The sequence below is a fragment of the Seriola lalandi genome, unplaced genomic scaffold (assembly GCF_002814215.2).
Source record: "Seriola lalandi dorsalis isolate HSWRI2012SDOR001 ecotype SW California unplaced genomic scaffold, Sedor1 jcf7180002054399, whole genome shotgun sequence".
Taxonomy (NCBI): domain Eukaryota; kingdom Metazoa; phylum Chordata; class Actinopteri; order Carangiformes; family Carangidae; genus Seriola; species Seriola lalandi.
The window spans coordinates 436,646-451,538 of NW_019524952.1; the positions used below are offsets into that span (position 1 = coordinate 436,646).

A 14,893-nucleotide genomic window follows, 5' to 3' on the forward strand; every position below is an offset into this window, starting at 1 on the left:
AAGAACGACAGGTGATAATGTTGTTCACCAGTTCACTGCACTGTAATGTCAATGAAAGAAGTACAAAGTCCCTCCCAGCCCAGTAGTAAACCTACAGTAGCCTGCATACAGAGAGCTAAAACATGTCCATGGTTAATAAATACATTAAAAAATATATTTTTAAAAATGTAATTACATTCTTTAAATATTTAAATAACCCATTAAGGCAATACATAATATAATGAAATATTTTTTACTAAAAGTATCGAAAAGTATTGAAATACATATTGGTATCGGTATCGAAACAGAAATTTGGTATCGTGACAACCCTAGTTGAGACACTACATGTATTAATCCAGTCAAGCCCACAACACCAATATATCTGTGAACATCTGGAGATTAAATCAAGACAGAAATGAGAATGGTTAGTTCAATAAAGGTTGTTTTTGTTGTTAATCAGACACAAGTTGAAATGCTAAATACATATCTAAACATTACTTTGGGTATGTCAAAAGGTGGGCAAATACATTATTTATCAAGTCACTGTATCCAATCAGATCATGGTAATATTGGCTTGATAATTAACAAAATGTTGGCTACACTCTGATTTATTACAGTACAGCTGTTTGCAGTGTGGTCAGCATTAGAGAGCGGCCATCAATAAAACAACTACCCAAAAAGCTAAATGTCTGAGCCGATGGTAGAGCTCATGATTTTCTACATTTTTAGATATTCAGTAATGTAATTAACCCTGATCAGCACTTCTAATCAATCATTGATGAATTATCAAGTGAAACCAATTCAGTACATTTTCAAAAACATCAAACATTTATGGTGAATATTTTTGTTGGTGAATGTATTTAAGATTAAAGTTCACATTTCACTGAGACTAATTCTTCAGTCAGTCATATCTTCTGTCCACTTCCAATAAAAACACTGATCAGTTTAAGAAAAAAAATGTGAAAAGGACAAATTCATCATTATCCTTATCATATGATGGGGCTGTGAAGATGTTTTGAACTTAAAATAAACTTTCAAACAGGTTAGTTTCTTATTTGTGAACATGTGTAGACTCATTTTTCTCTTCTTTTCGCTCACTGCACAGACTCAGTCAATAAAAGCCACATAGATACTTTGTTTTGAGTGTGTGTGTATGTTTGTGTGGTTGTGTTGGTAGGCGTGTCCTTACCTCCGTAGCGAACACACACTGCTCCATCTGTTCTGGAATGATGAACACTGGGTGATACAGACTGTCCTTTGCAAAAGTGAGAGGGGGGACGATGATGGACGAGTCACACTTCTTACTGTTAGTGAGTGAGAGTGAGAGAGAGGGGGGTTGGTACGGCAGCAACAACAAACAATTCTGACAGAAATAGTTGATGAAGGTGCGTGAACACTGGACTGATCAGATAACAGACTGTAAACAAACACGCTGTTACCTGCCTTCACAGAACAGTGAAGAACAAGTGAGCAGAGAAGGACAAGCAAAGAGGACCCACACACAAACACACACACACACACACACACACACACACACACACACAAAGTCATCAAACCATTATCAGGTGCTTACAGGTCAAACTTGCTCTTTCCCAGATGCTGCTCCTCTTTTGCCAGGTTACAGTCCGCCATTTTGTTTTTAAACATGGCCACGTTGTCGCTGCCCTTGTCGACCAGTGCTGCGTCCTTATTGGACACTTTAAGTTGTCCTCCAGGGATGAGGAAGGCCTCCTTCTCTCTCAGGCTGCCCTGCGGGGCTCCTGGTAAGCTCCCGTTAATGGATCCACCCCCACCAATCACTGCATTGCGGTTGTTCACTGCCTCCAGGTCATTCTTCACTGATGTGGAAATGGCCGTTAGCTCCCTGCTTCGGCAGAGCTGACGCAGGATGTGGATGGCGGCGCACACCAGCAGGGTCAGTGTCACCAGGCCAAGGGCGACGGCGGCAATAAGCGCAGGAGGGGAATCGCCATTTGCAGGCGGTTTCGCGGTCGGTGTGGTGGTCTTCACAGGGTACTTGCACCGTGCACCCATGAAGCCTGGCGGACACTGGCACACTGGGCCAGTGAAATGGGTATAACATGTGCCACCGTTATCACATGGGAACTGGTCACAGGGGCTGGCGCGCACAGAGCAGTCCTTACTCGTGAAGCCGAGCGTGCATGTGCAGGTAAAGTCGTTGATGCCGTCGATACAGGTGCCAGCGTTGCGGCAGGGGTTGCCGGCGCAGTCATCAATGTTGGTCTCGCAGCGAGATCCGGTGAAGCCGGGCCGACAGCGGCACATGACACGGTGACCGAGGTCCAAACACTGAGCACCTGCAGAGACACAGAGACAGAAAGGTTATAGTCAGTAACACACAACTGGAGGGAGTTTAACGCCTGAACACAATGGCATGGGAGGGAGGACAGATGTTAAAACAAGTAATTATGTAACAATCAAAAGTAGGTTTTATGGTTTGTTTCAAAAGAGGCAAATTCAGACAAAATTATGTGGTCCCTATTTTGTGCATGGCTGCAGTACATGCTTCAAATACTAGACACAACATTTGGACATAAGACATTATCAACTCAACAAATGATAAGATAAAAAATGATTTCCACCTATGTAAAGGTAAAAATATACACATTCCTTTTGAAAATGTCAGAGGATTATAAAGCCCTTATGTCTGACTGATCTAGACCAGTGTCTCACAAACAGAGAAGGGGAGACGGTGGAAAGGAAACAAGATGGCTAAGGCATCCATAACAAAACACTGGCTGCAGCATTTTGAAAGCATGCATAAATTAAAGAGAAAAGGTTGTAATATGAAAATAATCCTAAAATCAAAAAACATACTATGTTGGAAACGTGATAAAATATCCTTTGAGATGGTGGTTATCAATGGGGCCAACATTACTGAGCAACAGAGATGTAACAGGAGTATCAGATGTATACTACAAAATGTAATCTTATATTTACTGGTAAGATTTTCTGGTAGCAGCATAAAGTGAGAAAAACAGACAACCCAGAGTGGAGCCCTGGGGGACGCCAAAATGTCTCTGCCAGCCCAAACTGACTTAATACTCTATCAGGGAGTCTTTATAGAGGTACTGTACAATGTAATCAATTGCATCAAAAGCAGTGTTTCAGTCTGAAAGTATCAAAATTATGACTTGAATGTGTAATATTTAATTCAAGACTTGGCAAAGATTTGAATGAGAATTATCCAGGGAGTTGTGCTGTTGTTGATGGAATAAGCAAGAAATAATTCACAATAATTCACAAACTTTTTTTTAGACACTATGTGCACAGAAAGGAAGGTGGAGAGAGGAGAGACGGGTAGAAAAAAACCTTTGTTTAACACAACATTTCCGCATAACAGATGCTGCTCATCAGGAGAGAAACATGTGTGATTAGAAACAGCCTCAGATGTTTTCCACATGTCACATGACCTGCCTGAAAAGTGGCATTTACTGAGAAAGACTAAAAAGATTTAAATCTTGCAGAAAGGAAAGGAAAGAGGAGAAGACCCGAGGATACTTGTCCTGCAGTTACTGAACTACTGAAGATATTTAAACTGGATATGTGAGGTTGTTTGAGGGCAACACTGTGACACTCAAACTACAACGTAAACACTGTAAAATCACCTCCATATTTGGTTGTTCAGTGCAGCGTTGCAATGCAAACAGAGCAGACCTACAAACAAGCAGGCATCAGTGATCAGAGCCTCTTTCCTTTCAGGCTCACTGACAGGCAGGAATGCCTGTAGATTCAAGATAAGCAGACGGCAGTTTCTACACGCTAATGAGGACCTGAGGGAGGACTGCAGGCTGCAGTGGGATCCTCAGAGATGAGTCCACTTAGCAGGGCAACGATAACTGTATGTTAATTGTAATATTCAGTGAAACAGCCTTATTTTGCAATCACACTTCTGCCACTGGAGCCAGCTGATCCTGATTATGTGTCTGCTCTTGTAAGAAAACTCGACAGTTTGATCCGACTGGATGGCCGTCTGACGTGAGAATGACCGAAGTGACTGAACAAACCCTAAGAATCTGTCTGCATCCTTCTTTCTCTATGAAAAAGCAGTTATTTTTTCCTGTAAGTCACAAACATTTCCTGATGATCTGTCCTCTCTGATAAACAACATTTCCAACTCAGTGCCATCGAAAAGTTGCAAAAACATCCACACTCCTAAAAGTTTTAACACCAGTGTTTAATCCAATCTACTACACATCCTGTAATGTTTACTGTTGGACGTTTTCCAAACCATGTTTCTCCTCATTCCAGGCAGCTTTTGGTTTTTCAGTTCATTTCACAGAGCTGCGAAAATCAACATGCAGAGACTTGAAACTATTTTCAGATAGCTAATCTGTCACAATAAACATCTTCCTTTTTCAATCAAAACTAATTTAATCATGCTCATAGATCTGAAGTCTGACTTGTGCAGGAAACTCAAACATCCTAGACTTGACAACTGGAGGTCGTGGCAGCTGTAAGTTTGTTGCATTTGTTTTCTTGCATTACAAAAGAGCTGCTGTTAAGCAGATGCCTTTCAAGATTTGCATGTCCAGTAATATAAACACAACAGATTGACAATTTCCACATTACAGTGGATTACAGTGTTGACTGTGATAGATGATCTCTCTGCAGCAAGTTTCAAGTCTCGGCAAGCTAATAAAAAATAAGAAATGAGAGTGATGACTGTACGGAAAAAAGGATGGTATATTTTGGAAAATGTTCAGCAGTGATGCAAGCACTATGTAATTTGTAGTAAATGAGTTAAACATGCAGATACACCAGCCCAAGGCTCCTCCACACACACACACAGACACACACACACACACACACACACACACACACACACATAAACACAGGGTAAATGTAAATTTTGCATCAATTATCTTGTAAAACTTTGTTGTGAGGTCCTTCTGGGACACAAAAGGTTCAGCTCTGCATTTCCAGAGAGAAATGAGCCGTGCATGAGCCTGGTGCTGACTGCTTTATCAGGCTGAGATCCGCTGCCAGAGCTGCATTCCTGCCCGAGACAGCAGCCCGACTGCAGCCAGGTAGAGACAGAGACTGAGGGCTGACCGTTAAAAACACGCCTGTCGACAACGGCAACAATGATGATGAAAATGTTTGTGCTATCAGATGGAAGGTGATAAGACATGCTCCTACGTGACAATCCAGTTTATCAGTTTATCAGCTCGCTGACAGACACTGTATGTGTGTGTGTGTGTGTGTGTGTGTGTGTGTGTGTGTGTGTGTGTGTGTGTGTGTGTGTGTGTGGGGTGTGTGTGTGATTACAAATTTAAAGTCTGATGTGAGTCCATCTCGGTGGACTGGTGGAAACTCAAACTTTACATTTGTAATCACAGCAATCAAATCATAACTGAATTTGATCAATTTGACAAATAATAACAGACAAATAAAGCTTCCGTTTTTAAAATCTGTCTGCAGGCTGAGGATAAAACCTGAAGTTCAGGGTCATGTCTATTATGCTCATTCAGTTGAGACATAAACATAGAAGTGTCAGCTGAGTTCAGTAACTTCTGCCCTGTCCTCTCCTTCCTAGAAATGTGGCAACACAGAAATATTTGCACACAGTAAAAATAACAAAAAACGACTAAATGATTCCAAAGAAACCCTCAGGATATTCACACTTCCTGCTTGACCAGTAAAATTCACCCTCCATCACGTCTGAAGTGCTCACTCCAAGGTTCAAAGCACCCGGAGAGTTTCATGTATAAACCAGATGATGGATGCAGGACGAAGCAACGACCCCTCACTACTTCAGCCTGGAGAAAACTGATCCGAGCTCAGCTGACTCCTACAGCTCCTCAAGGATTTTGTTCAGCCAGTGCCAGTGCATTAAGTCCTGTTTATTATATGTAAGCATGCACACCGTACATGCCTTTCCCATCTCTGAAACTCACGAACAATAAATGCGTTGCTGTTTGAAGTCACTATTGTTCTTTAAACTGTATAAAACACTGAGATATATGTAAAACCTGCAATGAAAATCCTCTATAAGACTCCGTGGGCAACAACATATTTTCTTAGAAAATGAGTGAGTGAATGTTCATAAACCATTAGTGGCATTTCACTGTTTTATAATATAATGATAACAGATTGGTAGAGAACAGTGTCTCCGATTCCTCACACTGATCCAACACATTAGTCATTGTTATTATCCAATCAATGACCTTTAAACTAAGATAATCATTAATATGCTTTATTTATATGACCACATTATTACTTATTGAATGATCTGGTCACAAAATTTCAACAGGGTAGGTGCTTATTAGTTGTAACAATAAGAAAATCACAGAAAGTGTCCTTAACTTTTAAAAAAACAGCTGAATCTGAGTGGGAGAGAAAAACTCTCAAGAAGTCAATTGGAAATGAATCATTTGTAAATTAGGAAGTCTGGGGCTTCTTTAAGTATTTGTGCTTTCATTGTAACTGTTGGATGTTGGTGTGTGATCATCTCATACTTCCTTTTTTCTGCTAATTGGCTATTAATCTTATTTTAGTTTTGAGCTTTTCATTACAACTCTTGTCCAAACTTTACATGTATTGAGCAGCAATACTAATGCAAACAAAGTTTCTGTCTTGTGTCTTGTTCTTTTAGGTCTGGGTTCTGTGTTTGTATAAAAACCTTTGTACTTACAGACAAAGCAGTCTGTGTAACTGCACCTGCAATATTAGGTATGGTGTTCCACAGGGCTCAATTCTTGGGACACTTATATTTTAACTATTTTAACTTAACTAACACGCCTGTACATATGTGTTTTCCCCAATGACACAAGTTCATTGAATCTGATTGTTAGACTGATATTGATTGATGATAAAATACTGCACATATTGCAAACTTGAAAACCCAGAGATATAAAATTATGTGTGAGTTTGAGCCAATAGTGACAAATATTCACAAAGAAGTTATTGTAGACTCTTTAGATACAGAAATGCAACACATCATTAGTGTTATATTATTTTAGAAGCAGTAAAAAAGTCATACATGTCTATTTAATCCAACAAGTAGTTAAAGTTTTGATAGGAAACAGATTAGATTTCTGTAATGTGGCAGTTCATCTGGTTGTTGCCTTTCAATCATTTAATCATCATACCTGTTTTTTCTACCTGTTTCCTGTGCTGTATAAATAAATGATAAACTGATCAATAATCCAGCCTTCAGGATACACTGCCTGTCACAACATCAAGACACAGGAGGGTGTGGAGAAAGCCAAATATGTTCACTCATGACAAACTGTGAAAAAATGTGATGTGAATATTTCGAAACGACCTGTGATATATGGATCCAGTCAGCGAGGCTGAAGATCTACTAACACACAGACGTGCTTGTTTCCGACACCTTGTCCAGTTTGTGCCCCTGCAAACTAGAATTCCTTCAAAGGGCTGAACTGAGTGCTGCTCAACACCGACAAGGACGCTTCCTACCTGAGTTTAAACTGCACAACAAGGCTGTCAGTCTAGTTCAACCAAACTCAGAGTGAATTCATGATTAGATAACCCACAGTCTCTTCTGTTTGTCCCAGTAGGACTAATAGTAGCAGGGCATTCGACCTGCTTGGCAAGTTGTTGTATTTGAGCTGCTGAAAAGATAAGTAATGATCTAAGAGGGTCTCTTCATAATCTATAGCTACATTACAAACTATTTCATAACTCCACAAACACACAGCTATAACAGAAAAGAAAAAATTGACCAAAAGAAGAGCTTCAAGTTTCCATCTGATCAGTCAGATGACCTTCACTTTAATCTCCTGCTGTTACACTTTAACCGACTGTTTGTAACTACAGAGACAAGAACCTCAGCTCGGGCAGGAAACATCTACTAAATCAGATATCAGATTCTGGTGTCATTCCACAGAACATGTGAGCGGAACAATCGTCTATCACACAACTGCAAAGCAAAACAGCCAAGATGCTTAAGATCCGTCAACATCTGGAGCTCGGTCACTGGGATGAAGGAGAAATCGATCGAATGCTAGCTTACTGCAAGTCTGAACTCCTGCAAAGTCACACAATAACTCCAACCTGCCAGAGACTCAGACACATGTCATATGCTCCATGTTTTTAGTCTTTTTTTAACCAGTTTGCAGAATCGGATTCACTCAGCAAGCACAGGACCAGTCACACAAACCAGGTCTGAGGCAAACAGGTACATTTTGGCCTCATTGACAGTGACAGGAAATTATTTCACAGTTGCCCTTTAAGAGTAAACCATACACAAGTCTGGCTGGGACTGATTTCTGCTGCAGTTGGTTAATCTTGCATTGGGTTTTTGTGTTAAGTGATTCACCATCAAATCCAATCCTCTAAAAACAAACTCAGGTGTGCAGTCCACACCAGAAACACCTGACTGACTGTTTTCATATTTTGCATAAACCATCAACTGCCTTGTGTTCTCTTCTATAGCTATTCAGGCTTCCTTAAGTGCTCACTTATCTGTACTTTAACAAAATCAAACTTTGTGTTTCACTGTGTAATAAACTCTGAAGCTAACAATGCTGTTAGAGAGTGCTACACAAGTGTTGAATCCACCTACGAGGCTGCAGCAAACAAATAAAAAAGCTTAATCTAACCTCAGAATCTAAGTATGTGAGTGGTGGTGGTAAAATCGTTGCAGTGTGACATATAAAAAGTAAATGAAGCAAGTTACAGATGTTCCATACCATTAGCACAGGGGTTGCTGCTGCACCTGTCGATCCTCTTCTCGCAGTTGGAGCCTGTGTAGCCGGGCGGGCAGCTGCAGCTGTAGCCGCCAGCAACATTCTCTACACAGGTCCCTCCATTAAAACACGGGCCGTCTGCGCACGTCATGGCACTGATCTCACAGTTCTTCCCGTAGAAGCCCTGAGGGCATGCACACGAATAATCATTCACCAGATCCTGAGGGAAAGACAGGAGGAGACAACAGGGCGTCAGTCCAGGCACAGCTCTAATAATGTGTTTCTGTCTTGGTCTAAATGTTAGAAAGCTCTGAGGTTACTGAATGACTAAAACTTAAAGATGAATGCATTCATCAAAACTTTATTGATCTCAATGAAGATGAGCATGACAGATGACAGCTCGATCAGATCTGGAACGTTGACTTACTTTGCAGCTGCCGCTGTTCTTACAGGGGTTGCTGTCGCACTCGCTGGTCTCGAGCTCACAGTTTTTGCCAGTGAACCCGGGCCGGCAGGTGCAGGTGTAGCTGCCCTGGCCGGTGTTGGTGCATGAGGCACCATTCTGGCACGGCTTGTGGTTGGTGCAGTAGTTCAGGTCTGGAGTGAGGAAGGAAAATAGTAACAGCTCAGGTTAGGTTAATGAAGCAACTCATGGCAGCATCGGCTACAACAGGAAACAAGAGTCACACATGGAGCTGCCTGTGTTTTCATGGTGTCATTAAGATTTTAATTCCTTGTATTGTAAAAACAAAAATCTGACAAATTTATATGGATGAAAATGAGCAAGGTGTTCTGTCTGTTTTAGTGTTAGATTTCACTTCCCTTTCAAAATCTTTTCAAACTTCTAAATGAACATTTGAAAGCTTTTGTTTGATTAAATGCATCATCAAACAAAAAATAGAGCACCATTGGATGGTGCCAAACTGCTCTCTTTCCTTGATATCTGACCCTCCATAGAAAAATGAATCTTGATTTCAAGTGGCCTAAATTTCAGTTACTAAGAAGTGTTTAAGCAGTTTGCATATTTTCACTTTCCTGCACCATTTTATCGAAATGTTTGTAACAACAATTTTTGAGAAAAAAACAGTATCACAGATCTGACGTTTCTTTGTCTGAAGCAGGAACTGTATCTCTAATGAAAGGAGGGAGTTTGGTGGAACTTCTGTACAACAGATGAAATGATGATGAAAACATTTACACATGTCCTGCTTGGATGCCTCATATTTATGTAAAATGTTTAAACCTCCCTTTGCCTCACAGTGAGTGAAGACAGCGTAAGAAGTCAAGTCAAATGAGATTGTGGGAGATTTGTCCAGATTTAAATTGAACTGAAAGTGATTCGCATTCAACATCCAAAACTGCTATGCAGAGCCAGGAAACAGCACATTCTGCAATGTGTTTTCAAACCTTTGTCCGCTCACTAGGCACTCTGATGATATCTGGACATGAAAAGTCACACAGTTCAGAGGGACAAATGGTTTGGTTTGAAACAGTGAGTCAGTTTTCTGGTCTTGGTTCAAGCTAATTTTTAATGTCCTCCTGGCCAAACCATCCACAAACAAAACTAAGACATCCATTGTAACATCAGTACTATGGCACATTTACACCAACTCAAACCTTCATTGTATGATGTATGTAAACTTCATTTATAAAGAGCTTTGTTAAACAAATTTTCTGTACAATAACAAAAAAGATTTATGTTTAAAGCAGGAATTATGATCATTCGTGTCAAAGGTCAGACGCCTCCAAATCATCCAAGCATCAAGGGACAAAGATTCCAAAAGTTAGTTATACGTTTGTAGCAGCATTTTGGACTCAGCATGGTGAACAGATATTTACAACAATCCAGGTCAAAGGCTGGTTTAACTGAAGCTGCTATGAGACTGATTCCATATTTAAACACAGATCTAACCTGGACCTAAACCTAAAGGTTCTGTTTAATCACAGTGTAGATATACAGGTAAATATGTGCATCATCAGCAAAACTCATCAACCAGATGAAGAGGGGAAAAGTACAATGGAAGAGGATCAAGGATAGAGCCCTGTGGCACATCTGGGCAGATGTGTTCATTAAGGGCTGTATTTAGTCTCATATCTGATAAATAAAGCAGTGAAGGGTGACCCAGTTCTCCCCTCCCAGATCTACGGCCTACCGAGGAGTTTTCTGTAACATCAGGTGACTAAAATCTTTTCAAAAACATCATTATTATTATTATTAAGTCTTTTGTCAGTAATTTAGTCAATGGCTTCACATCTGCTTTTATGCTAAAGGAAGTTTCGACTGGTTCTCAGCTACTTTTAGGAGGCATTTACAGATATTGTAATTTCACCTGTTTCGATTCACCACCAACCCAAACACTCTGCTGGTGTAGATAGGCTGGACATTGGCATTAATATTTCACATTTTGGGTTAAAAAGTTTTACATTACATGCTTCTTTAGTGAAATAGATGAGATCGTGTTGATAATGAGAATGTTTTTAATTATTTGTTCATGTGCAGATAATAACTGACACAGAACAGTTATAGGAGTTAGAAATCTGTGTTTTATATTTACACCATAATAACACAAGTTTTTAAAATTTACATGTATACATGAGATGTTTTTACCTACGTTTTCAGTCACTTCTGTGGTTCTGTGGTCCTGCTGTGGTTTAATTTTATCCTGTTTATCTTGCACTTACTGTCCTTCATTTCTATATAACTGTTAATTGATTAATTAATTAATGTCATAACAAACTCACAGTCCGTCCCTACAGGTGAATAGAAAAAATTAGTTAGACCAAGTTTAAACAGACTTTTTTGCCCTGTTTTCACATTAACATCCTAAAACAACGGGGATCCCTATTTACAAATATTATTTGAAAGTGTTTCAAAGACACTGGAAGCAGCCTTCACAATCAACTTAGAGAGATTTGAAACTTGCAATAGTCAATCCACCAAAGTTGATATCATGTCCTCTAAGATTTCTGTTAGAGGCTGAATTATCGCTGTTGAAAGCGGGAAGGGTTCAGGGTTTATCTTATGTGCTGGTGCCAAGCTCCATCTCTCAGACTTGAGCGTCAGCTGTTGAATAATTGTACTCACAAGCAAACAAGACAAACATTAAGCAAACATTTTGACAGTGCTTGTGTAAAGTTTGAGTTTTCTTGGATTAAAAATGTCTGACAAAGTTTTGCGGGGCGGATGAATGCACCACAGCACAAGACTTTTCATCTCAGACCATGAGTTCATCAACATGAACATGCAACAATGACATAATACTGATAACGCCAATGATGATTTGTAAAAAATCTCTGAACCTGTTAGTCTTGTTGTAGAGAAGCATTTCTGTCTCTTTTAGTCGCTCTCTTTAGTCATAATTAACATTTTAGTTTGCCATAGTCATCTGCCCCTGTTCTTCTGCTGTAGCCTCAGACTCACATTATCTTGAGTCTGATGTGCTTGTGCAGGTGGGAATATACCACTGACTGAGCTTGAACCAACCTTGGTCACAGTACAGGCCGCCCCACCCTTCCTTGCAGGTGCACTGCCAGGGCTGCTCGCAGGTCCCATGGATGCAGCCAGGGTGTCGGGCGCACTCGTCACAGCGCTCGCCCTGCCACCCACGCCGGCACTCACACTTCCCGGGAGACTTGCAGAAACCTTTCTCACTGCACCCTGCGGGACAGATGGCTGATGGGAGGAGGAGATGGAGAACGCACGGAGAGAAGGAGGGAGGTCAAAGAAAGAGAGGGAAAGGTAGAAAGGGGGAGGATGAAGGAGAGTATATTAATATGAGTGCATGTGCGTCCCATGTTCTTCGTTCAAATCACAAAACAGCTCCCCTCCCCTCACAGGGCCTCTCTCTCTCTCTCTGACACACACACAGATACACACACCTCCCCTACAAGTGCTTGTTAAGTACTGAATGAAGCAGCTGGCCCACACAACAAAAGCAACACATGCTGTCTCCTTTCACGCAAGGCAGCGCACATTAAGCTCCAGCGCGTGTCCCTGTTAAAGCGGGCGGGCCGGGGGCCGACTGGGGGCCGACCAGGGGCCCATTGTTGAGCTCAAAACAAAGGAGCAGACCTCAGAGCCAACACACATACACTGGAAACGACAGAAGCGCTAAGATCTTTTTTGTCCTCCACAGTCACCATGGCCGACGATAGCGTTGACAACTGCTTGACTTAACAATTTCAAGGCCGCTGGACAAAAAATGAAGCGCCAAGGGTCCTATTATTCAGCCCCCTCGCCTCCCCCCTCCCTCCAAATCTGAAGAAACGTTGGGATAAAAATGGAGGGAGAGGAGAGCAGGAGGAGGAGGGGTCATTCAACTGTACAGAAACCATGTTAACTCCTGTTTTACAGCAAGTTCTGGAGCTTTATTGAAGCGCTGCTGAACTCGTTGTGTATCTGATGTGTAAATGATGCAAAAACTTATTTAAAATTTAACATCAGCTTCAAACAATGGGAAACACTTGGGTCACGTCCGCAAGCTTTATACTGTGCCAATATCACAGGCTCCTACAAGGACACTAAACTGACACAAATAAAAAAAACCATGAAAGCATCCAAGTCCTTACATGAAGATTACAAGAATGAGTTAAAGCCAAACTATAGCAGATTTTCAGTATCATATGGTCACATTGAGTTCACTATTAGTTGGCAAATACAAAGATGAAACCCTTAATATAATATTACAACAACATAATGATGCTTTATAGGACCTGTGCGCTGTTTTTTAGTCCATTTACTTAAAGAGTTTATTTAAATGCATGAGATTTGTATTTGTTGAACTACAGTGTGTGGTCAAACATAAAAACAGCTCTGATTTGGATAAAAATGCACAATCACTAGTTCAGCCCTTGAAAGCACGATTGGGCCTTACAGTTTAGTTACAGGGAGCAGTTGAAGTCCAGTTCAGACTCACCTTTAGTGCAGTACTCGCCGCTCCAGCCCTCCAGGCAGTGGCGGCTCCCCTTGTTGTCGCAGCTGTAGTGGCCGAGGCTGTCGTTGCGGGGTTTGCAGTAGGTGGAGCAGGCCTCGCCGTAGTAGTGCTCGTTGCAAACCACGTGGTAGGAGTAGCGGAGCTCGCTCTGGTTGCCAAAGTGCACGTCTTGGGACCATTCCCCTCCAGCGGTCAGCCTGCGTCGGGTCGCCAGCCGGCTGATGAGGTTGTTCTGGTTCTCTGGATGAACAAGGGAACATCATGGTTGTTAGATAACTAGACTTGTTCTCTAATTAATCTGTAGCACTATAATCTTCCTACAGGGACTGTATGGACAGTTTTCCAGTGACACGATCCTATGTGCTTTCTTTGATCTTTAGCTGTATATCTATAATATGTGTATATGACCTAAAAAGTCTGTAAGTTCAGAGTGACATGGTGTCGGTGTCTATTTAACATGACCACAACTTACTGAAGTATAAAAAAAAACATATAACAGCAGTTACAGCCGCTCTTCACAACTGGACCTCCTATTAAAGTTGTGTTATAGTCAAACACGCACTCTCCTCTCTACATGTGTGTTTTCAGGGGGAAACAGCACCGCTGTCGCCGCCTGGTGGTGAAGCAGCGACACTGCAGCAGCAGCAGCAGCAGCAGCAGTTTACCTGTAGATTCCAGACCTGAGGGCTCCGCGTTCCAGGCTTCGATGATCAGAGAGAAAGTCCCCTGAAATGAATGAGAGGGGGTCGATTAATGACCACATCCAGTCATGTGCATTTGACTAGTGGGGGGTGGGGGTGTTAAGTTCTGCACATGACTCTGAATTTTTTTCTCCATTTAGTCAGTGTAATTTATTTACCCTCCACGCGGTAACAGATCCACAACAAGCGGGAAAAGCTGTGCATGAAATAACTGAATAAGAAGTGAAATAAATGAAAGCTGTCACTGAACTGTATGCTTCATCAGAGTCATGTGAATCACAGATTACGGGAGGAGTGAAGGTGGACTCGTGTGATTTTCGTCACTTACCGGCCACTTGAATTGTAAGGGCACCCTGATGGGCTCGCTCTTGGAAATGGAGTTGGAGTCGGCGCCGAGGATCTCTGTGAGCGCGGTGCCGTATGTGCAAGGCGGCTCTGGGTTGATGACGTCCTGTGAGTGCTTGAGGCACACGCGGAAAAACAGCTGGCAGTCCTGGTAGCGACAGAAGCCGCGGGAGCTGGTGAAGGATTCGATCTTCAGCTCGAAGGCCCCATTGGAGAGTGCCTGAGTGTGTGTGTGTGTGTGTGTGGGGGGGGGGGG

At 41.7% G+C, this 14,893-nt stretch overlaps 1 protein-coding gene across 1 annotated transcript in view; it reads right to left on the reverse strand.

Moving 5' to 3' along the window:
- Positions 1 to 14,893, reverse strand: part of dlc (deltaC) — an 18,202-nt gene that overhangs the window by 2,532 nt on the left and 777 nt on the right. The window contains exons 2-9 of the mRNA XM_023409583.2: positions 14,621 to 14,857; positions 14,257 to 14,317; positions 13,574 to 13,831; positions 12,142 to 12,330; positions 9,085 to 9,254; positions 8,661 to 8,877; positions 1,553 to 2,297; positions 1,169 to 1,283 (exon numbers count right to left, since the gene is read on the reverse strand). Of these exons, the coding sequence (XP_023265351.1) occupies positions 1,169 to 1,283; positions 1,553 to 2,297; positions 8,661 to 8,877; positions 9,085 to 9,254; positions 12,142 to 12,330; positions 13,574 to 13,831; positions 14,257 to 14,317; positions 14,621 to 14,857 (1,992 nt within the window). The remainder of the gene's footprint in view (positions 1 to 1,168; positions 1,284 to 1,552; positions 2,298 to 8,660; positions 8,878 to 9,084; positions 9,255 to 12,141; positions 12,331 to 13,573; positions 13,832 to 14,256; positions 14,318 to 14,620; positions 14,858 to 14,893) is intronic.